General features: G+C 37.9%; 1 protein-coding gene across 5 annotated transcripts in view; it reads right to left on the minus strand.

The window, feature by feature from the left end:
• Window positions 1-27155, minus strand: part of APOOL (apolipoprotein O like) — a 142231-nt gene that overhangs the window by 37467 nt on the left and 77609 nt on the right. For all 5 annotated transcript variants that reach the window (XM_080653663.1, XM_080653665.1, XM_080653664.1 and 2 more), the window contains 5 exons: window positions 24919-25023; window positions 10464-10583; window positions 6877-6931; window positions 5115-5213; window positions 1678-1769 (listed from right to left, as the gene is read on the minus strand). In XM_080653663.1, coding sequence (XP_080509789.1) covers window positions 1678-1769; window positions 5115-5213; window positions 6877-6931; window positions 10464-10583; window positions 24919-25023 — 471 coding nt within the window. The remainder of the gene's footprint in view (window positions 1-1677; window positions 1770-5114; window positions 5214-6876; window positions 6932-10463; window positions 10584-24918; window positions 25024-27155) is intronic.

A 27155-nucleotide genomic window follows, 5' to 3' on the forward strand; every position in this document is an offset into this window, starting at 1 on the left:
TTTTTTAATTAAAAATAAAATGCATACTATATATACTATGATCCTGTTCTTATACACCCACCTATTTTTCTATCTCTACGCAGGCATGAATAAATTACTAGAATAATATTCTAAATTTTAACACTGATATTTTTCTGAATGGAAGAATTTCAGGGGGTTTGTTTTCTCCTACACTTTTTTTGTAATGCTTAAATTATTTAAGGATGAGTAGGTATCAATTTTATTTTAAAAACCCATGTTATCATTACTGTAAACAAACAAAAAGAATCAGTGGCAGTATCATGCACTGGGAAGAGAAATGGACATGAAAGTACAAAACCTGAAGCTGAAGAGAGCCCTAGGCAAATTAGATACCGCGAAATTTCTCTGGGCCACAGTTTCCTTACTGTTAACTGAGAAAGTTGAATGTAATGAGCTCAAAGTTTGCTTTCTGTACTAATATTACATGAATTTAAGTAGCTAATTCCTTCATCAATTTTAGGAAAGATTTAAAAAAATAAATGTATCATTTTATTCATCAATTATCTCAAGTATAACAAGATTTAATGAATAATGTTCTGTTTATTTGCTATATGCTTCTATAATTTAATTATATTACAAACTACAGAGAGTTCTATATCCTTGACATTTTAAAGTACTGATTACACATTTTTATTTACATCAATAATTTAAGCGATGCCATAATGATAAGTACAGAAAGTCCTTTTGGTATCACTATACACTGCATCAAGTGTGAGGGGGAAATTTTAAATATTGGTAATTAAGGGAAGAAGGAAAGAAAGGAAGAAAATACTGCATATTACAAAGCTCTCCTCACTCAGAATCTGTGTTAAAAACAAAATAAAATACTGACACATGTTCTTAAAATTACTAGGAAAATATTTGGATTTGCAGATAAACTAACAAAAAAATGACAAAACAACCATAATATGGGTTTTTCATGGGAAATGTTACTTAGTTCCAGATGGTTTCAAAATTTAGTTTGTATATGCGTCTGTATTTTTTTTTTTTTACTTTCAGAAGCCTCTGTTATCTTGTCTGGGTACCTACCAAATGGCTGTTTCTTACATTATGTTAATCTGTCCAAATGACAGCTGCCAGAAGGTATCATTTTCTGTTATTTGAATTTTACATAACTCTACAATAGAATGAATGGTATTTATTCCCGTAAATTCTTTTTAAAAATATTTTTATTGACATCAGAGAGGAAGGGAGAGGGAGAAAGAGATAGAAACATCAATGATGAGAGAGAATCATCGATCGGTTGCCTCCTACACGCTCCCTACTGGAGATCAAGCCCACAACCCCAGCATGTGCCCTGACCAGGAATCAAACTGTGACCTCCTGGTTAACAGGTCAATGCTCAACCACTGAGCTACAACCGGTTGGGCTATCCCCATAAATTCTAATTCAGTGTCTCTGAACTTAATCATCACATAGCATTTATAATGATGAATTATGTTGAAACAAATTCATCCTATTTATTTGTGATGATCATATAGTTAGGAATGGCATTGCCATGCTGAGATGCTAATGTGATTTTGCCAATGTAAGAGATGATACTAAATACATTTCTCTGAAAATTAAATGTTCTAGATACTGTATGACATTTAAATATTATCATACCAAGAGTTTAAACAAATACTGAAATGCAGCTTTCACTTAAAAACAACTTACCTTTGCAATTATTACGGACTGAACTGGGTAACAAACAGTTGCTCCTAAAGTGGCCAATCCCAATGGATAAGCAATTTTCTTAAATCTAGAACCTAAGAAATTTAAACAAACTATTAAACTCCTAATGGATGCTACCAAAAACTTGATGCTTTTGTAATTTTAATATTATCTTTGTTCCCATTAAGCCATCACCCTATGTTAAATTACACATTAGTTAATAATACCAATCAAGATGTTCTTAAGGATCACAATTCAATTAATATACTTTAGTTTTCACATCCAATTTAAGAAAGTATTCTCAATCTAACATGGTAATTACCTATATAAAGGGGATTGATGATTTATTCTTTTTTAAACTAGGTATTTTTTCACATCCTAAGCCATGTTAAACTGAAAAGGACTTTCTTTACATATCCTTTTATGATTAAGTGTTTAAGAAGGTGAAAGATCCAATTAACTAATCAGCTAAGGACTTTAAAAAGTATATAACTCCTTCGTGTCATTAACTTAGGATAGTGAAGTAACAATTTAATAATTGCAAGTAATGAGATAATCAATTCATTTCTAAAAGTGTCTTATCTAAGCGCCTAAGGGTCATTTTCAAACCATTTTGTACAGCAAAATCCTTTTAAAAACAAATCTTAGAGACAGACTGTCACTAGCAACTTCATATATAAAACCTATAAACTTGAAACCACTCTGATTAGCCCGCAGGAGGGAAGCACAGTGTTGAGCACCACCTGCATAGCTTTTCCCTACCCTATTCCTCATACTACCCCTAAACTTCCATCAAACCCCGGGTTCTGTAAAACAGTTTGGAACCCATCACTCTAAGCCATAGCTTAATTCCAACAGACCGTTGTTGCAAAACAATATGTATCTTTAAATGCTTGTCTGGGTACCTTAGAATCTTTAAATATGATCTCAGTAGTTAGATGATGGGATTTGCAATTGGGGATAAGTACGTTTATTCTCTGGAACAACTCTTACATCCCTTAATTTAAAATGAAACAGCCTATCTGATATATCAGGAAAGACTAAGGTGAAAAATATATGGCAGTGTTTGCAGGCAACTTTACAGTTTAGGGAAAGTGAAAACAAGTTTAAGGACTAGGAAAACAAAACATAAAGTTATCTGATAACAGATTCCAGACTGGTTCAAAGCTGTGACTTCCAACTCCATGTAATTTACTTTGGGGACAATGATTGGCAACTTAGTTGTGGACAGAGGATGAATGAAAGGTGACCAAAATGACTACTGATGCTTAGTAAGGACTTGTTTAAGGAGAGGAAGCAGTAATGCCTGCTGAGAGGTTTCTATAACCAGAGGTGGAAAATACAAAATTCACCACATGCTTATGAAGAAAGTTATTTAAAGATATGGAAAAAAAGAGTCAACAGAGTATGTCTAAGACCATGGTTGTTAGGAAGGCCTGTTTGCCAGGCTGGCTCTTGGCTGGCATCTGGGTACTTGTTTGGTAAGCAGTTCCTTACAATACAGTAAACATTCCCTGATTGATAAGATGTTACACTGTGCCTAAATTTTTTGTATAAGTAATGTGGTTTATGATGAACACCTACTTTCCTTCTGGGAGTCTAGAATTTGCATAGATGCTAGACAGACAATATGTACATGACCAGCCCCAATAATAACCTTTGTCACTCAGTCTCTAAAGAGCTTGATATCTCTGACATAATGTCACAAGTCATTAGTGGAGTATTTAAGTACCTTATATGGCTCTACTGTGAGAGGACTCTTGGAAGCTTATACCTGGTTTCCTCTAAGCTGTGCCTCATGTGCCTTTTCCCTTTGCTGATTTACTTTGCATCCTTTCACTGTAATAAATCTTAGCCATGAATATGACTGCAGGCTGAGTCCTCTCAGTCTTCCTAGCTAATGGGAAAACCTGGGGGTGGTCTTAGGGACTCACTACACAGGTAGTACAGTGGGAAGGAAGGACAAATTTGGTAGAGATACAGAGTGCAAGGAGGAGGAAAAGAAAGAAAATATATCAAGTCTCATGTGCTAAAGGAAAGTGGTGAGTCAGTTGCCTACTTTTCAAACTCCATTTTGAGTTGGCTGATGACAGTTCCAGCAATCTCAGGACCAGGATGGAATACATTTTTTTCTCATATGTCAGTATCTCTGCCTCAAATCCTTAATATAGCCTCCAGAAAATTGGTTGTCATGACTAAGCAAGGAAAAGTAGTTTGAGTGGTTAGTTTTACATTACTGTAAAACTCTCAAGATCTTTTTCTTTTTGATAGCTAGAGATTCTTAAGACCTTTTAAAAATAGTTCTCTAAAAAAAAAAATAGTTCTCTAGAAGATGGGAAACAATAATACATTATAATATTAATAGGAATAGCTGTATTTTTTAAAATATTATTTTTAAATGATCTTACCAGAAATTCAACTTTTTTGATGTACAGTTCTATCCATTTTAATATATAGAGAGAGTTGTGTAACCACCACTACAATCACGATATGGAATAGCTCTATTGCTCCTAAAAATATCTCATGCTATCCCTTTGTATTGACACCTTCTCCCTATTCCTAACCCCTGGGAACCACAGACATGTTTTTTGTCACAATAGTTTTGTCTTTTTGAGAAAGTCATACAATGAAATCATACAATATTAAACTTTTTGGGAATGGCTTCTTTAACTCAGATTCGTCAAGATTGTTGTGTGTATCAATGGTTCATGCTTTGTTGCCCAAGTAGTATTCCTTTGTATGATGTTCCACAGTTTAGTTAATTGCTGAAATACATTTAGACTACTTCCAATTTTTGGTGATTATGAATAGAGTTGCTATTAACATTTGTGCTCATGTTTTTCATTTCTCCAGGGTAAATCCCCAAGAGTGGGATTACTGGGTCTCTTGGTGAGCATATCTTTAACTTTATGACAAACTTTTGACAAATTATTTTCAGAATGACTGCACCATTTTGTATTCCCACCAGTAGTGTCTGAGAGTTTCAGTGGCTCTACATTCTCAAATATACTTGGTATGGTTAGTCTTTTTAATTTAATTTTATTATATTTTTTGTGTGGGATGTGGAGGGCTGGAGGAGTGTGGGGGCAGGGAGAGGAGAAAAGGAAAGGCAGAAGGCAGGGGTGTGCTCCCGAGAGGGAGAGCTTTTTTAATTTTAGACATTCTAATAGGTGTGTAGTGGTATCTCATTGTAGTTTTCATTTGCATTTCTAATAACTAGTGATGTTGAACATCTTTGGAAATAGGTATATTCTTAAAAACACAAAAAGGTTTTAATAAAAGTAATCATGTTGTACTGTAGAATCTAAATGTTTTAAGGTAGCCTATCCTAATAATATTCAATAAAAGATATGAGGTTTTCCTGTAACAATAAAATTCAGAAATTAATATACTGTAATTGAAAAAGAGAATATATATATATATATATTTTTAAGCCCTACCTTTTCTTGCTGAAACCAAGCCTGCTAATCCTGAAACTGTAATCACTCCAATTTTCGGAAGAAAATCTCCTGGTGGATTCTTCAGATAAACATATGCATCTCAAGAAATCAGTGAAAAATTAATATAAATGACTTACTACAACTGGGCATTCTACATAGATATAATGCAGAAAAGTTAGAGATAATAGCAAAGGGTTTAAACACTCTTCAAAATAACTATACAAAATAATGATTTAAGCAGCGACTTAAAAGCTAGTTATAACAGTTACTTGTTTCAAAATTAAATCTTCCTTCCATAGCTGATTTCATATTTGCTTTCTGAACAATACAGGTTATTACTCTTCAATGAAATATGATGCTGCAGTCAATACCTTAATATGGATTATTATAAAGTAAATTCTTGATTGTTTAAGTACTATATACATATAATAGAAATTATTCTGACCTTATCTACTTAAACATTGGTAGGATCCAGTAAGCACTGAAATAGATACTTTATTAGAGAACTTTAAATAATAGTCTAGGGATACATGCAGCCATTAAATCCTGCATGCCACTACTCCCAGTAACCTCAGAGCCGATGTTGATCTTGGTTAAAATCAAGATGATCAGGCCCTGGCCGATTATCTCAGTGGTTAGAGCTTTGGCCTGTGGATTGAAGGGTCACAGGTTCAATTTCTGGTCAAGGGAGGCAACCAATTGATGTGTCTCTCACATCAATGCTTTCTCTCTCTCTTTCTCTCTCTCTCTCTCTCCTTCCCCTCCTCCCTCCCTTCCACTCTCTCTGGAAATCAATGGAAAAAACATCCTCGGGTGAGGATTAAAAAAAAAAAAAATGATCAGGATGAGAAGTGAGCCTAGACAAAAAATAGATGGAGAGTGTGCAGAAGACTGGATTTCTTGGCTTTTTATACATTTGAATTGTATTGGTTCTATGCAGTCCACACTCTTCTATCATTGTTAAATATTTAATGGCAATCAGTTATTTAATGATATTCCTCAAGATTGATGAGAACATAATTTGGAATTAATTCCCACAACATATATAAAATAATGATAATACATATACTAGTCATCAATATCAATATCATAGAGACTTTTAAGATTTTACCCTGATCTTTGTGTCCTCTATACATTTATTTTGACAACTGGCTTAGGTAAAAAATATTAAGAACCTATATCTGATGCCAAATACCATTATCAAACTAAAGGCTCAAACACATTAGCCCAAATATTATAGGGTGTGACTGATTGGTATAGTGTTTCCTAATAATCAATAGCAAAATACTATGTATTTTAACAGCAAGTAGCACTTATTAAAAGTAACTGATAACGATGGAGACATGTTTCTAATTTATGTTTTATGAGTATATAATATAAAACATACAGTTTGACAGTTTGAGTTCAGATGCTGCCACTTACTAATTGTGTGGTCTTGGTAACCTACTTATTCTTTCTAAACCCCAGTATCCCCATCTGCAAAAGGAGAATATTTAAAATACCAAGTCACAAAGTTGCTACAAAAAGTAAATTAGATAAATTATGTAAAATGCTTATAATAGTGACCTAGCATATAATAATGGCCAAATAAATTGTAGATAGTATTGTTTTGGTATTATTATTATAAATTGCTATGCAGAGTATCTTTACAGTTGTTAAAACTTGATAATGGATAACATACTATGTTTATTTTTCACATTTTAATGTTGCAAGTTAAAAAGACAATAGAACATTCCTAATTACAAGTGATTTATTCACCTACCTTTTCCAAATTGAACTGTATCCATTATCCCATTTTTCACAAAGACATAAACACCCTAAGCAAAAAGGGGAAAAAAAGATATCAGCATTTTTGAAAATGTTTACAATTAGATCAAACAGTTGACATCACAGATATTTCATTAAAATGTTGACAGCATTGCACCCAAATCTAAATCAAACTGTCCTATTTATTCACTATGAGGATATTTGTTGAACTTAGTTTCTCTTGATTTCTTTCTTTTCAATCTATTTAACATGGATAATACTTGTTTACTATTTTCCTCATATTAAATAAGTATTGCCTATAAAATAATCAGAACAGCTCAGACAAAACTTATTGCAGAAATACAAATATTTGTCATCTGATTTTATAATAGCCTAGGAAATTGAATGGAATTTAAATAAAGCATAAAGAGAGGTATATTTAAGCTTAGAAGAAATATCCTAATATATAAAAACCCTGTGTCTGTCACATCCACAATGACCAGGAGGCTCAACCAACTGGAAGTCAGTCCTGTAGTTAGCACTGGGTTGCCGTGGCGACCCAGTACTGACTGCTGAAGGAACTGCAAATCAGGCCCGGAGAGAGGCCTGAAGAGAGAAGCAGGGTCTGAACCATAGCCTCTGTGGCAGCTGTTGATCAGCACTTGCCTCTCTCTTTCTTTCCAGGTCTGGTCAGCAGTCGTGCCTCCATTTCTCTCCAGGCCTCCACCAGGGCTGCTGATCAGCCCCGTCTTTCTGATCAGGCCCCATTGATAGGCCCAGAGACGCTGACTGGCATAGAAACCGACCAATCAGAACCAAATCTGGGTCAACTGTGAGGAGCCAATGGCTGCCTAGGAGGCGGAGCTTTTGATGCTGACTGGCATAGAAACTGACCAATCAGAACCAAATTGGCCGGCAGAGTAGGACAGTTGGGGGCAAGATCAGACCTGCAGGAGATGGCAATTGGGGGCAAGATCAGGATGGCAGGCAGAGGCAGTTAGGGGCGATCAGGCAGGCAAGCGGTTAGGAGCCAGCAGTCCCGGATTGTGAGAGGGATGTGTGACTGCTGGCAGTTGGACATCCTCCGAGGGGTCCCAGATTGGAGAGGGTGCAGGCTGGGCTGAGGGACACCCCTCCTCCAGTGCATGAATTTTGTGCACCGGGCGTCTAGTCTGATTAATAAAGATGCAGCAGCAACAACATAAAACCTAAAGAAAAGTACTTTATCTCCTTTATTAAAAGTGTGCATTAGAATGAGAAAAAACTAATTAAGACATTTATCTCAGGATAGAAATCATCCTACACAGGCTAGCCTCCATCTTGTTTTTAAATAGCAATAGCAACATAAATTTCTACAAATCAAGATTAATTAACCCATGGAAGGATTAAAGCTTTAAACCAAATTTTTCGTTTTACCTATTTCCAACTAATTTATTTTGATGCAAGAAATATTGTTATACACATTTATTAAGTGATAAGTACTATCTCAATTACAGCAGAAGAAAAATAAGGCATGAAATGATTTTTTCAAAGTAATTCCACAAAGACATGCTGTACTCCATTGAAGAAACCAAAAAACACAATCTAAATATATGTTCTCCTTCTCTAAAATAGCTGCTGTCCATGGAATAAAAACAACAAGAGAGATTTTCAAAGCAAATAAAATGGAAAGGAGTATATTAGATGGAAAACGAATAAGTTATTGCTATTGAGATATCTTTATTTTAATAACTTTGCTTCAGATATTTTCATGGTGCTCAGAGATGCACAGGTTCATTCTGTTCACTATGGTTTCAAGCTGTACAAACCAACATAGACCCTAATCGCCACCAAACTTTTTTAGGGGCTGCCTCTTGAGAAAATTTCACCTTTATATTATACTTATTGACCAGGTGACTGGGAAATCATGTAACTGTTGAAGAAACAAACTAGTAACTTCTTCTGGAAAATTTTCCTTAGCTAGGTTTAGAAATTCAGTTTTACCACTGGGGATCACTGTTATCTACATTTCAAAATATCATCAAGGAGTAGGAGTAGAAATTGAATTTGCCCTACATGATTCAAAGTTTAATGCAGAATGTAATTTGAGTCAGAATTAATTTTTAAAGAACATATTACATTTTTAGAGGAAAATTAGGAAACATTATTTACATTGAAGATGAAATATATTCAAAAGTGACCTTCTTCAACCTAACTGTTTCAGCATATTAACAGAATATAAAGTTCTTTCAGTCTTAGATTGGATGATAGTTAAATAGCAATTTAAGTATCACACTGAACAATTTACCTCACTGAAAAAACAACTTTGAGACACTATGGAAAATTAGGTCTCAGGAGGCTAAAATATGAATCATCTAGTTGCTGGCATGATTCAGATCCATTAGTTAAGATATTTCACTCTGAGATTAAACTATTAAGAGTGTGCAGTACAGCAGTACCATTAGAATTATTTGGCAGGAAATTTTTAAAAAAATAACACCATATATTCATTGGATGTTTTAAATATCTAGAATACCTAGAGTTCACAGATTTGGAATTTCAATCAGATCATTAGATTTTTCTTTTTTAAAACATGGATTAGGAACAAAAAAGCACGAAGTTCACAATTGGCTAGATTTGAAACAAATTAGTGTAGCTATTAGGTCAGAATAATGAAAATAATGGTACCAGAATTATAATTATGACACTGACAATTAAGACATTGGTGCTAATACACTTATGTTGACACAATGATAGAGCAACATCAGTACTGTACAGCTTACTCCACTTCTGCTGAGTACTGCTGATTGTAGGCTAAGTATCAAAATAAGGTGAATTATATTTTGCCCCATAGCTCATTGTAGTCAAATTGGTCTTATGAGCTAAACAAAACAAGTGAAAATCTTGCTTAGTCAAATAAGAAGCAATTAAAAAGTAATCTCAGAACTTCATGTAACAGGCTAACCAAGGTTTTGTACATGGTAGGTGACATAAATGTCTGTTGAACTACTTTAATCTATGAAGTAGTGGTATGGTAGAATAAAATATGGCCACAAATTATTTGCTGCTACTTGTATTGAGGGGTGGCATTTTTTCTTTTCCTTCAAAAAACTGGATTAGCCTTAGTGACTTGACTTAACACTAGAATGCTGTAGAAGTGATTTTCTTAGACATCTGAGGATAAGTAAGAACTTTGGCAAATTCAACCTAGGGCCTCTTGTAACATTTTCTGTAGGAGCCCTGAATTGCCCATGTAAGTTATCTGGCCACCTTACCTGAGAGGCCATGTGTAGGTGCTTTAGTCAACATTCCCAGCTGAGCCCAGTGCTCTAGCATCTGTGACAAGTTGCCCAACATGAGAATGAAGTTGTTTTGGACCTATAGATCAGGCCATTCACCTGATGAATACCACTGAGTGACCTCTGGGAACACCAGAAGAATCACTTGTATGAACTCCAATCCAATTCCTGATTTACAAAATAATGAAATATAATAGAACGGTTGTTGTTTTAAACCTCTAGGTTTGGGGGTAGTTTGTTACACATCAGTGGGTAACTGGAACAACTGGTATATAATACAAATAAGAAATCCTCCGATACTGAACAACTAGTAGAATAGACTTACCTTGCACCAGCCAATATAACGACCAGTTGTAGTGCGGATGGAGGCAAAGCCCATTTGTAAATTACCAGGCTGCTCTTCAACATATTTAGATTGAAGAGGTGGTGAAGTATATATGGGGAGCTAGAGGAAAAATAAATAAACAAAAAAACAAAAAAAAACTTCATGTCAAAAATATAAAAGAGCTGAAATTACTTTTCCAACAGTATGGCAGAATAAGAATCTTTACCAACATTCCTGCTAAATTCAACTAAAAATACTGATTATATATTTTTAATTTAATTTATTAGAGTGACATCCTATATAATAAAGATGTAAAAGATGTAATATGCAAACGGTTGTTACACCATGAAGCGTAACAACCGACTGAGTAACGACAGGATCACGGGATCACGGATCAGCAGGAGGGTAGGGCAGGGAGCTACAAGCAGAAGGCAGAGAGCTCCAGGAGGGGGCAGGGCAGCAAGCTATGAGGGGGGAAGGCAGGGGGCTGGGGAGGGAGCTACAGGAGGGCAGGGCAGCGGGCGGAGAGCTACAGGAGAGCAGCAGTGAGCTACTGGCTACAAGCAGGCTGCAGAGAGCTATAGGAGGGGGCAGGGCAGCAAGCTATGAGGGGGGTGGGGGGAGAGGGCCGGAGGGAGCTACAGGAGGGTGGGGCAGCAGGCGGAGAGCTACTGGAGGGTGGCAGTGAGCTACTGGTGAGCTACTGGCGCAAGGATTCATGTGCAGGGCTACTAGTTGGTTAATAAAACTATATAGTTTCAGGTGTACAATTCTGCAATACATGATCTGTATACGTGATTGTGTGTTCCCTACACCAAGTCAAGTCTCTTTCTATCATCATTTATCCCCCCTAAACTCCCTTCTACCTCCCCCACCAGACTCCTTTTTCTCTGGTAATCACCATACTGTTGTCTGTGTTTTTCTTCCTTAATCCTTTCAATTTTTTTCATGTAGCCCCCAATACCCCTCCTTTCTGACAACTGTCAGTCTGTTCTCTTATCTATGAGTCTGTTTCTATTTAGTTTGTTATTTTATTTTGTTCATTAGATTCCACATGAGTGAATTCATATGGTATGTGTCTTTCTCTGACTAGCTTATTTCACTTAGCATAAAGATTTCCAGGTCCATCCATGCTATCATAAAGGGTAAGATATTCCTTTTTTATAGCCAAGTAGTATTCCATTGTGGAAATGTACCAGACCCTTTTTATCCATTCATCTACTGATGAACATTTGGGCTGTTTATGGATCTTAGTTATTGTAAGTAACTCCACTACAAGCATAGGGGTGCATATATTCTTTCTGATTGTTGTATTAGGTTCCTTTGTATACCAGTATATTCCCAGAAGTAGAATTGCTGGGTTATAAGGTTTTTCCATTTTTATTTTTTGAGGTATGCCATACTGCTTTCCACAGTGGTTGCAACAATCTACATTCCCACCAACACTACAGCACTCTGTTGTTTGTTGATTTATTGATGAAAGCCATTCTGACAGGTGTGAGGTGATATACTATCATGGTTTTAATTTGTAATTCTCTGATGATTAGAGACAGTGAGCATCTTTTCTTATGACTATTGGCAATCTGTATGTCCTCTTTGGAGAAGTGTATATTCAGATGCTTTGCCCATTTCTTTTTGTCTGTTAATCCTCACCTGAGGATATTTTTTCCATTGCTTTTTAGAGAGAGTACAAGGGAGAGAAGAGAGGGAGGGAGGGAGGGAGAGAGGGAGAGAGAGAGAGAGAGAGAACATCAATGTGAAAGAGACAATGATTAATTAGTTGACTCCTGCAGATGGCCAACCAGGGCTGGGATTTAACCTGTAACCCAGGTACGTGCCTGTAGGGAGTGGCTATAGGGTTAAGCCTAGGACTGACCTGTGGCAGGGCCACAAACAAGTCCCAGCTTGGAGGGCAGAGCCCTCTTAGCATAATTAAGCTTGACCTTATAGTCCTCCTTTGCTCCTTCCTAGGTAGCTAATGGGCTGTGGGAGGTGCAGCAAGTGCTGCCAAAACAAGGTGAAACTCACAAGAACATTGTAAACATGTTGAGCACTACCCTTGTTTTGCTTTGTGTGCTCTGACTATAAAATAAAGCTTCGGCTTGCAGGCTGTAGCACTGTCTCTCCATCAGAGAAGCAACGTCCTACCGAGCCTCAGCTGTATTCTCTTGTCTGTCTTCTTTAGTCCTTCAATGCCCCTCCTCAGGCTCACCAAACCTGCCCGTGCTGGATGTGGCACATGTGCCATTGACCGGAAATCAAATCCAAGACCACTTGGTGCATAGGCCAACACTCTAACCATTTAACTACACAGGCCAGGGCAAGCTTTGCCCATTTTTTAGTTGGAATTTTTTGGGGGTGTTTAGTTGTATAAGTATTTTTTATGAATGTTGGATATTAACTTTCGATCAGATATATCACTGGTGAATATGTTCTCCCATTCAGTGGGTTGTCTTTTCATTTTGTTGATAATTTTCTTTGCTGTGCAAAAGCTTTAATTTGATGTAGTCACATTTATTTTTTCTTTTGTTTCCCTTGCCCAAGACGACATACCACAAAAATATTGCTACTGGAAATTTCCAAGATTTTGCTGCCTATGTTTTCTTCTCATATTTTTATGGTTTTGAGTTTAACATTTAAGTCTTTAATCCCTTTTGAGTTTATCTTGTATATGGTGTAATAAGGTGGTCTAGTTTCACTTTTTTAAATGTATCTGTACAATTTTCCCAACACCATTTATTGAAGAGACTATTTTTAACCCATTGTATGTTTTTGCTTCCTATGTCCAATATTAATTGACATAAAGGCATGGGTTCATTTCTGGGCTCTCTAATCTGTTCCATTGATTTATGTCTCTTTTTATGCCAGTACCATGTTGTTTTGATTACAATGGCTATGTAGGTATTAGGGAGGGTGATTCCTCCATCTTTGTTCTTCTTTCTCAAGATTGCTATAGCTATTTGGGGTCTTTTGTTGTTCCACATAAATCTTTGGAATATTTGTTCTACTTCCATGAAATATGCTATTGTTATCATGATAGGAGTTGCATTGAATGTTGCTTTGGTTACTATGGACATTTTAATTGTGTACAAATGTTTCCTATCAATGAAAACTGTATATGCTTCCACTTGTTTGTAATTTCTTCTATTTCTTTCTCTGACATCTTATAAATTTCCAAGAGCAGGTCTTGGTGAAATTTATTCCTAGGTATTTTTTAATGCAATTTTGAGTGGGATTGTTTTTAGTTTCCCTTTCTGATAGTACATTATTGGTGTATGAAAAGGAAACTGATATTTGTATATTTATTTTGTATCCCACTACTTTAATGAATTCATTTATCAGTTATAGTGGCTTATTGGAGTAATCTTTAGGATTCTCTGTATATAATATCATGTCATTAGCAGATAATGACAGTTTTACTTCTTCGTTTCCCATTTAAATACCTTTCATTTTTTCCTCTTGTCTGATTGCTGTGGCTAGGACTTCCAATACTATGTTGAATAAGAGTGGTGAAAGTGAACATTCCTGCCTTCTTCCCAATTTTAAGGGAAACACTTGTAGTTTTTGCCCATCCTATATAATAAAAGCCCAGTGACTATAATGGCCTAATGACCAGAATGATCAGTGGACCAGTCACTATGATGCACACTGACCACCAGGGCCCAGACGCTCAATGCAGGAGAAGGGGGAGGGGGTGCAGTAAGGCCTGGAGGCACATGCTATGACCCAGGGATCCCAGGAACCACAAGCCCAGAGCTTGCTTTCCAGTAAAAAAACTAAATTGAAAAAAAAAAGCGACCAACACTGCCACCACGGGAAGAACAGCTCTAGGAGGGAAAGGCCTCCCCAGGCCCCACCTGGCCCAGCTGGCACGTCATGGACTTGCAGGGACTCACCGGTGACATTCAGGAAGCGCAGCCCCTCCAACTCCAAAGCTGGTTGCACTGACAGCTACTCCCCATCCAGCTCCATGGCAGATGCAGCGCTGCTGGGCCACCTCAGCTCCAACTTCCAGCTTCTAGCTTCCTGCCTGCCCCTTCCTATACTACATGCGCTTGGGGGCGAGGCTTCGCAACCCACTCCCCAGCCAATAGCACCGCAGCACAGCCAGAGAGTGGCAGGACACAGCCACCAGTGCTGGCTGGGCATTGATTTGGCTGTGTGACTGACGTCCATGTGCAGTTACACTGCATGTGTACATCTGTAGGGAAGCAGGGCAGCCCGCTCCTGCCACTCATGTCACCTTCTAGGCTAAGAAAGGCCTGCTGATCTCTGTGTTTCTCCTCCCATCCAGAATCAAAACCTTTGGGGATGAATGATCCCAGCGATGGCCCCAACACACACTCAGTGTCACTGTCACAGACATTCCCAGTCATTATAGCCCATTCCTCAGCCTGCAGTGCCCTGCTCCACCCACTGCCACTCCTCATCTGTCACCCCCTGAGGACCACCTTATGTTATCCTATCTGAAATGTGAGCAAGATATCAAATGCCCCTGTCAATAGCTCCCTTGCCCTACCTTTCTTCCTCTAAAAACCCTGCATTTTAAAAGTATATATTTGATTGATTTCGGAGAGGGAAATAGAGATAGAAACATCAATGATGATAGAGAATCATTGATTGCCTGCCTCCTGCCCGTTCCAAACTGGGGATCAAAACCTTCCCTGGTCCCTCCCCCATCAGCTCCCCAGCCAGCACTGAGGGAAGGGGGTGGGGGGGAGGTGGCGAACCGTGGAGTGACGGGGCACCGAAGGCAGCATCGGCATCTGGCATCTGTTCCTTCCACACCCATCCCAGCCACCGTCACCTCCTCTCCCAACCCCACCGGGTCCTTTGGGCCCTGATCAGCTCTGATCTCCAGCCAGGCCTAGAGACCCCACCCATGCACGAATTTTGTGCACTGGGCCTCTAGTTGAATATAATGTTTGTTGTGGATTTGTCATATATGGCCTTTATTATGTTGAGGTTCCTCTATTCCCACTTTGCTGAGAGTTTTTATCATAAAAGGGTGCTGAATTTTATAAAATGCTTTTTCTGCATCTATTGATATGATCATGTGGTTTTTATCCTTCATTTTGTTTATGTGGTGGTTATCACATTTATTGATTTGCATATATTGTACCAGCCTTGCATCCTCTGAATAAATCCCACTTGATCATGGTATATGATTTTTAAATGCATTTCTGGATCTGGTTTGCTACTATTTTGTTGAGGATCTTAGCATCTATATTAAAGATAATGGCCTCTAATTTTCTTTCTTTGTAGTATCTTTATCTGTTTTTAGATTAGGATAAGACTGGTCTCATAAAATAAGCTTGGGAGTGTTCCTTGATTTTGAATTTTTTGGAATAGTTTGAGGAGGATAGGTGTTAGTTCTTCTTTGAATGTTTGGTAAAGTTCACTTGTGAGGCCATCCAGTCCAATACTTTTGTCTGTTGGGAGTTGGTTTTTTTATTTTTTTATTACTGCTTTAATTTTATTAGTTGTAATCTGTCTATTCAGATTCTCTGATTTTTCCTGATTCAGTTTTGGAAGATTGTATGTTTCTAGGAATTTATCTATTTCGTCTAGATTGTCCAATATTTTGGGAATATTGTTGTTCATTATATTTTCTTAACAATCCTTTGTATTTCTTTGGTTTTGTTTCTGATTTTATTTATTTGGGTCCTATCCCATTTTTCTTGATGAGTCTGTTTAAAGGTTTATCAATCTTGTTTATCTTTTCCAAGTAGCAGCTCGTGGTTTCATTAATCTTTTGTACTGATTTTTTAGACTCTTTTTTTGTTTCTTTCCCCTCTGATCATTGTAATTTCTTTCCTTCTACTCAATTTGGGCTTTGTTTGTGGTTCTTTTTGAAGTTCCTTTAAGTGTACAGCTAGATTTTTTCCTTGAGATTTTTCTTATTCCTTGAGATAGCCCAGTAATGCTATGAATTTCCCTCTTAGAGCTGCTTTCACTGTGTCCCACAGATTTTCAGTTGTTGTGTTCTCATTTTTATTTGTTTCAAGTTATCTTTTGATTTCTTCCTTGATCTCATTGTTAACCCATTCACTGTTTAGTAACATGTTATTTAGCCTCCATGTTTCTGGTTGTTTTTTCAGGTGTTTTTTTTTTTTCTTGTATTGATTTCTACCATTATAATCAGAGAAAATGCTTGATATGATTTCACTCTTCTTAAATGTATTGAGACTTGTTTTGTGTCCTAACATGTGGTCTATCCTAGAAAATGTTACATATGCCCTTGAAAAGAATGTATATTCTGTAGCTTTGGGGTGAAATATAAGAAGGTATCAATTAAAACCATTGGATCTAGTGTGTCATTTAAGGCCACTGTTTTCTTGTTGATTTTCTGTTTGGAAGACCTATTAATGTCAATGGGGTATAAAAATCGCCTACTATGACTCCATTACTGTCAATCTCTCCCCTTATGTCCATCAACATTTGCTTTACATATTTAGGTGTTCCTATGTGGGTGCACAAATCTTTACAAGTGTTATATCTTCTTGTTGGACTGTTCCTTTTTATCATTATTTTGTGTTGTCTGTTACTATAGCCTTTAATGTAAAGTCAATTTTGTCTGGTATAAGTATTGCTGCCCCAGCTTTATTTTCCTTTCCATTTACGCAAAATACCTTTTTACATCCCTTTATTTGTAGACTGTGTGTAACTTTTGTTCTGAGGTGGGTTTCTAGTAGACATCATATGTGTAAGTCTTGCTTTCTTATCCATTCAGCTACCTTATGCCTTTTTTAAAAAGTCTTTATTATTCAGAATATTACCGATGCCCCCTCTTTTTTCTCCGCATTGCCCCCTCCACCTGGTTCTTGCCCCGCAATAGGCCTTCACCACCCTAAATAATGCATATATGGATGTCAATTCTTTGGTTAAACTTTTCCCACCACCCTACCACCTTCCCTCTGAGATTCATCAGTCTGTTCATGTTTCCATGCCTCTGGTTCTATTTTATTCATCAGTTTATTTTGTTCATTATATTTCTTATTTATTTTTACTTTCAGATTGAGTTGGTAGATATGTATTTATTGCCATTTAATTGTTTATATTTTTAATCTTTTCTCCACACTCTCCTCCTCCTCCTTAAAGAATACCCTTCACCCTAGCTAGTTTGGCTTAGTGCAGTGGTCAGCAAATTGTGGCTCGTGAGCCACATGCGACTCACGAGCCGCGGTTTGCCGCTCTGTTGACTAATGAGTTTGCCAACCACTGGGATAGGGGCTTAATCACAAGAAACAACAACAGCCTGTAATTATTGGAATCGAGGGTCTAAGTCAGTGGTCGGCAAACTCATTAGTCAACAGAGTGGCAAACCGCGGCTTGCAAGCCACATGTGGCTCACGAGCCGCAGTTTGCCGACCACTGGCTTAGTGGATGGAGTGCTGGCCTGAGGACTGAAAGGTCCTGGGTTCGATTCTGGTCAAGGGCACATGCACAGGTTGGGGGCTCAATCCCCAGTAGGAGGTGTGCAGGAGGCAGCCAATCGGAGATTCTCTCTCATCACTGATGCTTCTATCTCCCTCTTCCTCTCCCTTCTTCTCTGAAATCAATAAAAATATACTTTTAAAAAAGAATACCCTTCAACATTTCATGTAATACTGGTTTGGTGGTGATGAACTCTTTAGCCTTTTCTAGTCTGTGAAGCTCTTTCTCTGACCTTCAATTTTAAATGATAGCATTGTGGGTAATCTTGTTTGTAAGTCCTTATTATATATCACTGAATATTTCTTGCCACTCCCTTGTAATTAACTAACTGCTTTTCTTTTGCTGCTTTTAGGATTCTCTCACTGCCTTTAACCCTTGGCACTTTAATTATGAATTATCTTAGTGTGGGCCTCTTTGGGTTCATATTGTTTGGGACTCTCTGCACTTCCTGGACTTTTATGTCTATTTCCTTCACAAGGTAGGGGAAATTTTATGTCATTAGTTCATCAAATAGGTTTTCAATATCTTGTTCTCTGTCTTCTCCTTCTGACAGTTCCATAATGCGAATGCACCCCACAATGCTTGAAGTTGCCCCAGAGCCTCCTTACACTATCTTCATATTTTTGGATTCTTTTTTTTTTTTTTTTTTTTGCTCTTCTGATTGGATATTTTTTGTTTCCTCATATTCCAAATTGTTGATTTGATTCTCAGACTCCTCTACTCTACTGTTGAATCTCTGTAAATTGTTCTTTTTCTCAGCTAGTGTATGCTTAATTTCTGACTGGTCCTTTTTCATGTCTTTGATGTTCTTACTAAGGTTCTTGAAATTCTAATTAAGATCCTTGAGAATCTCACTAAGTCCCTTGAAGGTCTCATTAAGATCCTTGAGCAACCTTATAACTATTGTTTTGAACTCTGTATCTAGTAGTTTGCTTGCTTCCATTTCATTTAGTTCTTTTTCTGGAGATTTCTTCTATTCTTTCATTTGTGACATGTTTCTTTGTCTCTGCATTTTGGCTGCTTCTCTGTGTTTGTTTCTCTATATTAAGTAGAGCTGCTATATCTCCTGGAATTGGCAGAGTGGTCTTGTATACTAGGTGTCCTGTAGGGCCCAGTGGCTCAGCCCCCCAAGTCACCTGAGCTGGGCACTCTATGTGCACCCCTGTGTGGGCCGTATGTACAGTCTTGTTATAGTTGAGCCTTGATTGCTATTGGCATCACTGGGAGGGATTAACCTCCAGGCCAATTGGCTGTGAAGACCGGCTGCAACTACAATGGAAGAGCTGCTGTGCAGGAGACACCCCTATGGAGCAGGACTTGCTTCAGTGGGGCTTTTGAGCTCACTGAGACTGCCCCTTGAGTGTGTCACTTGTAGATGTGTAGAGTTGTAATTTGGTGTGGTCTAAAGCTGTCCACCAGCTGCATTGGCTCTGGGGCCTCCCAGGAGGTGCAAAGTCAGCCACTTTCTGGAGCCAACTGGCAGGAGCTACACATCAATCTGTATATGGCTGCTACTTGTGTTGTGTTTGGAAGTGCCCCAGCGAGGCCAAGCTGTGAAGGTCTTGGGCCTCTTATTGATAGGTATGCAGCACAGTGACACCAGTTGCTGCTTGTTTGAGAGATTTTAGAAAAATCTGAAACCTGAGACATTCATATGGAAAAGTTGCTGCAAACAACTTGGGTGGGGCTGAAAATTGGATGGGAGGAATCCCTAGGATGGAGGGAACAGTGTGAGCCAGGCTGATGGAAACTCAGATATGGCTGCCAGTAAGCTCTGCAACAGAGGTGGTCTCGGCATAGGTCTTTCCCTGATGCCAAACAATCCAGTTCTACCCCAGATGTCCCTGGATTCCCCAAAGTCATTGTCCCAGCACAGGAGCTCAGAGGGAGGGAGTCCAAGTAAATTCATGCACCAGCCCTTTAAGAGTAATTGCCGGGGTCTCCAGCAGCCGCTGTGTCACTCAGTGACAATCCTTGCTGGTTTTTACAGCTTGAAGTTACAGGAATTTCTCTTCCCAGCTCTGGAACCCTGGGCTGAGAGCCTGGTATGGGGCTGAGACCCCTTGCTCCTCAGGGGAGTCCTCTGCAGACGAGATATCCCTCTCAATTTAAAGAATGTCACACATGGGTGTTGGATCAGCCTTCTCCGCACCTCCAACCCTACCAGTCTCAATGCACTTTCTTCTTTACTTCTCTAGTTACCATAGGTGGAGTGAGAGAAAAATGAGGAGATGAAAGAGTGCATTTTATGTAAGAAGAATAAGTTTCAGATATCTAATGATGTGCAGCATGGTGACTATAGTTAACAATACTGTATTGAACACTTGAAATTTGCTAACAGGGTAGCTCTGAGTATTAATACACACAAACACACACACACACAATGGTAACTATATGAGGTGACAAATATGTTAATTAGCTTGATTGTGGTGATCATTTTACAATGCATATGTGTGTGTGTGTGTGTGTGTGTGTGTGTGTGAGAGAGAGAGAGAGAGAGAGAGGGGGGGGGGAGAATATCAAATTGTACACTTTAAATATATACAATTCTTATTTGTCAAATATATCTCTATAAAGCTGAAAAAAAGATTCAATCCTACTATGAGAATTATGTTTCCACTGAGGGAAGAACAATCTCATGTATTCTATAAATATAACTTGCTTATACTCAATTAGAAATTATAATTAGATTCAGTTAGCTATAAAACCACATTTAAATTAAATTTAACAAAAGTAACCAGAACTCCAAAATCAATATTCTCCTCTGTAATTTTTTTGGTGAAAATAAGCACGTAAGAAGAAAATGAGTCAAACTCATATATTATAGAAATTTTTTTAAAAGAAATATCCAGTGATGGCTGACCATATCTACACACAGCCCAATTGCCAGTCATTTTACAGATCTGAATACTGCAAATTTCATGATTTAAAATGAATGGTCACTCCATAGCTCTCCAGAGTTTTCTAGTAAAGAGGTATTCAATTATATTCACTAGATAGTACTTAATAAGGCAGGGATATATTTCTGCTTCTTCGAGTCATGCTTAACAAGAAGAATTGAACTTAAAAAAGGACATTCAATTAGCCACAAGTTTACCAGAAAAATCAATTAACCAGAACACCTCATTCATACAGTGTTTTGGTTAGTAGAGACTTTATTATAACTAGATGTAAGTAGATCCATAACTCACTTTACACAATAAAAATACATGGAAAAGTTGCATGTAAATCATATTTTCATTCCTTTATAAATTGTAAGTTCCTCAAGAAAGGGGCTCTGACTTTGTGAATGATAGTCCTTAGCACTTAGCATCATGAACTTTAACAAGTAATTCCATTAAATTCTATTTAAAATGTATTAGGGAAAACACTAAATATCAAGGAATTCTGTATATTCCATATTATAGTAAAGAGCACAAATTTATTTTTAAATTCTGAAATACGCAAATGCAGATACTAGGGTCAAATGCTAGTTACTGATCTTCCTACCTAGATTTTGGAGTGTCAAGGTAGGCTTAAAAACATCATCTCTGTAAGACTAAAAAAGAAAAAAGAATACTGAGAGATAGCAAGCTAGTAGGGAAGTGAATCTATCCTAGACTGCTAATAAAAATTAATAAAAGTTTACAGATTTATTATTAAAATACTAGAGGCCTGGTGCACAAAATTCGTGTACTGGGGGGGGGGGTTGTCCCTCAGCCCAGCCTGCACCCTCTCCAATCTGGGACCCCTCGGGATCCTGTGGGATTGTGCCTAAACCGGCAGTCGGACATCCCTCTCACAATCCGGGACTGCTGGCTCCCAACCGCTCGCCAGCCTGCCTGCATGATTGCCCCTAACCACTTCTGCCTGCCAGCCTGATCACCCCCTAACCACTCCACTGCCAGCCTGATTGATGCCTAACTGCTCCCCTGACGGCCCGATCACCCCCAACTGCCCTCCCCTGCCATCCCGGTTGCCCCTAACTGCCCTCCCCTGCCAGCCTGGTCACCCCTAACTGCCCTCCCTTGCAGGCCTGGTCGCCCCCAACTGCCATCCCCTGCAGGCCTGGTTGCCCCTAACTGCCCTCCCCTGCTGGCCTGATCACCCACAACTGCCCTCCCCTGCTGGCCATCTTGTGGTGGCCATCTTGTCCACATAGGGGCAGCCAACCTTTGCAAAGGTGTGGCGGTAAATTTACATATTACCTCTTTATTATATAGGGCAACTAGAGGACCGGTACACAAAATTCGTGTTCTTGGGGGGGTCTTTCATCCCGGCCTGCACCCTCTCACATTCCGGGAGCCCTCAGGGGATGTCCAACTGATGTCCTCCATGGGGTGAGGGCCTAAGCCATCAGTCAGACATCCTTAGCGCTGCCGGAGGCAGGCGAAGCTCCTGCCACAGCCGCTACACTCGCCAGCCGTGAGCCTGGCTTCCGGCTGAGCGACGTTCCCCCTGTAGGAGCACACTGACCACCAGGGGACAGCTCCTGCGTTGAGTGTCTGCCCCCTGGTGGTCATTGCGCATCATAGCGATTGGTTGTTCTTGCTGTTGGGCCGAAACTGGCTCCCCGACATCTCCCATGGGGTCCCGGATTGCGAGAGGGCACAGGCCAGGCAGAGGGACCCCACTGGTGCACAATCTGGGCTGGGGAGGGGAGGGACATGGGAGGTTGGCCAGCCGGGGAGGGACTGTGGGAGGGCTCCAGGGCACGTTTGGCCCATCTTACTCAGTCCCGATCAGCCGGACCCCAGCAGCAAGCTAACTTACTGGTTGGAGTGTATGCCCCATGGTAGTCAGTGCACATCATAGCGACTGGTCAACTGGTTGACTGTCTGCCCCCTGGTGGTCAGTACATGTCATAGCGAGTGGTTGAGCAGCCTTAGCATATCATTAGCATGTTACACTTTGATTGGTTGAACAGCCAACCAGACACCGGACACTTAGCATGTTAGGATTTTATTATATAGGATGCTTAGACTAGTGCCTCACACATATGCAAGAGGAGCTCAGAAAGTAATTTTTGTTAAATTTTATAGATGTCAGTTTGACAATGTACTGAAATTTTCATGCATTCTGACCTACAATTCCATTTCTATAAACTTATTATAAGGAAATAGTTATAGATGTACATACAGCTTTATGTATAGAATGTTTTGACAAAGTACTATTATAGTAAACAAATTATTAGAAATAAGCTAAATTTTTAAAAACTATGAAATTTGTACATTTGATAATGGTACATTCATACAAGAGACTATCTGAGACACCAATAAGAATTCTGTCCAATGTTATCCAAATAGTCAGTGGTGGAGTCAATATTCAGGTTCCGACCCGTCTGATTCAATATACATTTCTAAGTATGTACAGACACCTTATGGTGACTTAAGGCTGGAAAAGGAAAAAGTAAAGTGGACACCAAATCAGTAACCACAATTAGGTATCAACAGGCCTATATGATAGACTAGATCAACAAGATGAAAGTTAAACAGGCATATACACTGAGTGGCCAGATTATTACGATCTCTGAACGCATAATAATCTGGCCACTCAGTGTACTTCTCTTGAATACCTCATTTATTTGTGCACCTGACCAGTTTTCCCCTTTGCACTGGCTGATAGAAAGCTCAGGGCAAATAGATAGTTGATCTCCAGCAAAAGACTGGAATACTTTTGGTACTCATTTGAGATACAAATACACTTAGTGGCCAGATTATTATGTGTTCAGAGATCATAATAATCTGGCCACTCAGTGTATATATACCTGCAACTGAATCCCAAAAGTCTATATGCATATAAGTATAGTTTGGGAAAAGACATACCTTACCAGTAGCCCATATAAAAATTTTTAATAAATTTTAAGAACTACAAATTCACTATGTCATGGTCAAAAGTAATTTTGTTAAATTTTATACATGAGATTGATTGTGAGGACAAAAACAAAAATATATGTAAAAGTGAATGTGATCTTAGGCAGCTTCAATATAAATATATTATCTAGAACAGAAATCAGAGTCTGACTTAATCGAGCAGTGGTCAAAATATTTACACCTGAGGAAAATGCTAACCATCCCAAATATGTATGGCAGAGAATAATCAAGAGAGTGAAGGAACTGCCCGGCTATGGCTCATTGACCTATGAACCAGCAGGTCATGGTTCGATTCCCGGTCAGGGCACATGTGTGCGTTGTGGGTTCGATCCCCAGTATGGGGCATGCAGGAGGAAGCCAATCAATGATTCTCTCTCATAATTAATTTTTCTATCTCTCTTTCATTCTCTCTTCCTCTCTGAAATCAATAAAAATATATATTTTTTTAAAAAACGAAGGAACTAAAGGCTATGGACATACGAAGAAAGGTTAAAGCTACTAATATACTTATCCAGGAAGCAAAGGTAATTAACATCTGAAGAGTTGTTTGGTGGAAGAGAGATGAGAATTTTTCTGTATGGTACCAATGTAAGAGATACAGGGCAAATGGGCAGAACTTATTATGACAAAGGTTTGTCTGACCTAAGGAAGGACCTCAAATTGAATGAGAGCTGCCAGCAAATTGAATGGATTGCCTTAGGTTCCTTAATCCAGAGTTATATTCATGTAGAAGATAAATGGTCACTTAGTATACCTATTATATCTTAGTAACATACAGAAGGCTAAACTAGAAAACATATAAAGTCACTTTCAAAAATGAAATCTTAATGAGTTTCTTAAACTAAAGCTTCCAAATACCTGTATACATTTTCAAGAAAGAAAAAAACAGACAGCTTAAAAGTACTAAGACCCTGTACTACTCATTGATTATTCATTGAGAAAAATCACCAATTGTTTTTCCTTGGAATTAGGATATTAAGAGTTTTGAGTTAAATATAATACAGTGTTTATTTTAAGACACCTTATAACTTTCTCTCAACTTATAAAATGTGTTTAACAAATATTTCAAAGACATTGTTATGAGTAGGGGTAACAACAACATAATAAAAATTCATTTTATCATATTTATATTATAAAAAATTCACAAACATTTATACACAAGTTACCTGCTCTGGTTTCATTAGCTGCTTTTTGGATTCCTCTTCTTTGGCTGCATGCACACTTATAGATGCAAATATCAGCCCTGCAGGCATGATTGTCAGCTTTCGCATCTGAGAAAGATATACACAATAAAGAATATATATATATATATATATATATATATATATATATATATATGTATAACATTTATTTTTATTGTTGAGAGTATTACAGATGTCCCCCATTTTCCGCCCTTTGCCCCTCTCCACTGGGGTCCTGCAACCCTCCAGGCATTCACTGCACTATTGTCTGTGCCCATGGGTTACACATATAAGTTCTTTGCTTAAATTTCTTCCCACACCCCCTCTCCCCTTCCCTCTAAGATTCGTCAGTCTGTTGCATGCTTCCATGTCTCTGGACCTATTTTGTTCATTAGATTCCACATATAAGTGAGATCATGTGATATTTGTCTTTCTCTGACTGGCTTACTTCACTTAGCATAATAACCTCCAGATCCATCCATGCTGTCACAATGGGTAAGAGATCCTTTTTTTATAGCTGCATAGTACTCTTTTGTGTAAATATACTATAACTTTTTTATACACTCATCTACTGATGGGCACTTAGGCAGTTTCCAGATCTTAGCTATTGTACATAATGCTGCTATGAACATAGGGGTGCTTGAAAAGTTTCCCATCCTCAATTCCCTAATAAATTTTGTGGGCATCTGTGGAACACTATGGGTTTCATTAAAACTTATTGAAAACTGAAGCATTACAAATTACTTCTTCAAACATTTTTAGGATATAATTCCTAAAATTATCTTCTCATACTAGATGGTAGAGTATTATTTTTACCAATAAGTTAACTACCTACTTCATATGGAATATAGCAACATACAATAATTACCAGGAAGAAATGAATATAAAATTTGAGGGATGAAGTGGGATAGATCATGGTATTCATTCAGTCCACAAATATTAACTGAGTAACTACTGTATGCCAGACCCTGGTCTCAGTGCTTAGGATACATCAGTGAACAAAACAAAGATCCTTGCTCTCATGCAGCTGACATTCTCATAGAGCAGAGTCAGATAATAAACACAATAACTATATTATGTGGAATATAACAAATTGATAAATATTATGAAAAAATAAAGGAAAAGGTTATTTGAAGCACTGAGTGAATCAGGTTACATCTTGAAATACAAATTTACATTACTAATTTAAAACGTTTCCTTCAATTACAAATACCTTTCCCCTAACATTCCCAATGCATTCTTTTTTCCCCTGGTTTCACAGAGTGTAAAGCCAACACGACCTGTGTTTTTTAAATAACTTGATTAGAATTTAAATTGCAGGAAAATTACTGGATCTAAGAACGAAGTGTTCCAGTGTTTATTCAAGTACCAAAGTAATTCCCAAAAACTACATATTCAACAGGCCAAATAAAAAGCTTTCCAGGAAACAAATATTTTAAGATTTTGATTCTTTAGAAGGGAATGGAGTCTTGCTGAAATCAATAAAGAACATCCAGAGAGAAGAGGTCTCTTTGGCATTCATGCACGTGTAATTGTGCAGAATTGGAAGAAATCCTGGGCAAAAATTTCTAAATGTTCTCTAATAGTGCCTTTATTTCATTTCTGAAACATTTTCAATATTTTCTAAGTGGAATAAGGAAAGCCACAGGAACTAATTAAGTAATTTCCTATTTAAACTAGGCAGGGCTCTGTTTTAGATTGAGATTCCAGAAATATAGGGTAAAATGAAGACTCAATACTAATCAGAGAAAATTTGTTCACTTTTTCCCTCTTTAAGCCTCCCACTAATACATATAGTATCACATAATGATTTAGCTAGGCCTGCCTTCCCAAGACATAATTTTTTATTTCTTATATCCAGTAGGTATTGACTAATCAAATAACAAGATTTCTACTCCATAGCTATGCCAGGTGTCAATAAAAAGCATATTAAAACTGATGCCAGCAACAATGCTCTCCCATGTACTTGGGAAACTTTGGTAATAAAGCCCTGAAATGATTATTTGGACAATGCCAATTCTTATAACATTTACAAACTATTTCTAAAACACCAAATTAGACCTTACTCCCTAGATATAATAAAAACACTTTGACATATACTAATACCTGAAAATTTTTCAACACTCAGAGTACAATCATCTTACTTTGCATAATGTAATAATAATAATTGTAGACTATAAAAAACTCATAGGTACTACTTGGTAATTATGATTTAGTGCTCT

Source organism: Plecotus auritus (genome assembly GCF_963455305.1).
Source record: "Plecotus auritus genome assembly, chromosome: X".
NCBI classification, from domain to species: domain Eukaryota; kingdom Metazoa; phylum Chordata; class Mammalia; order Chiroptera; family Vespertilionidae; genus Plecotus; species Plecotus auritus.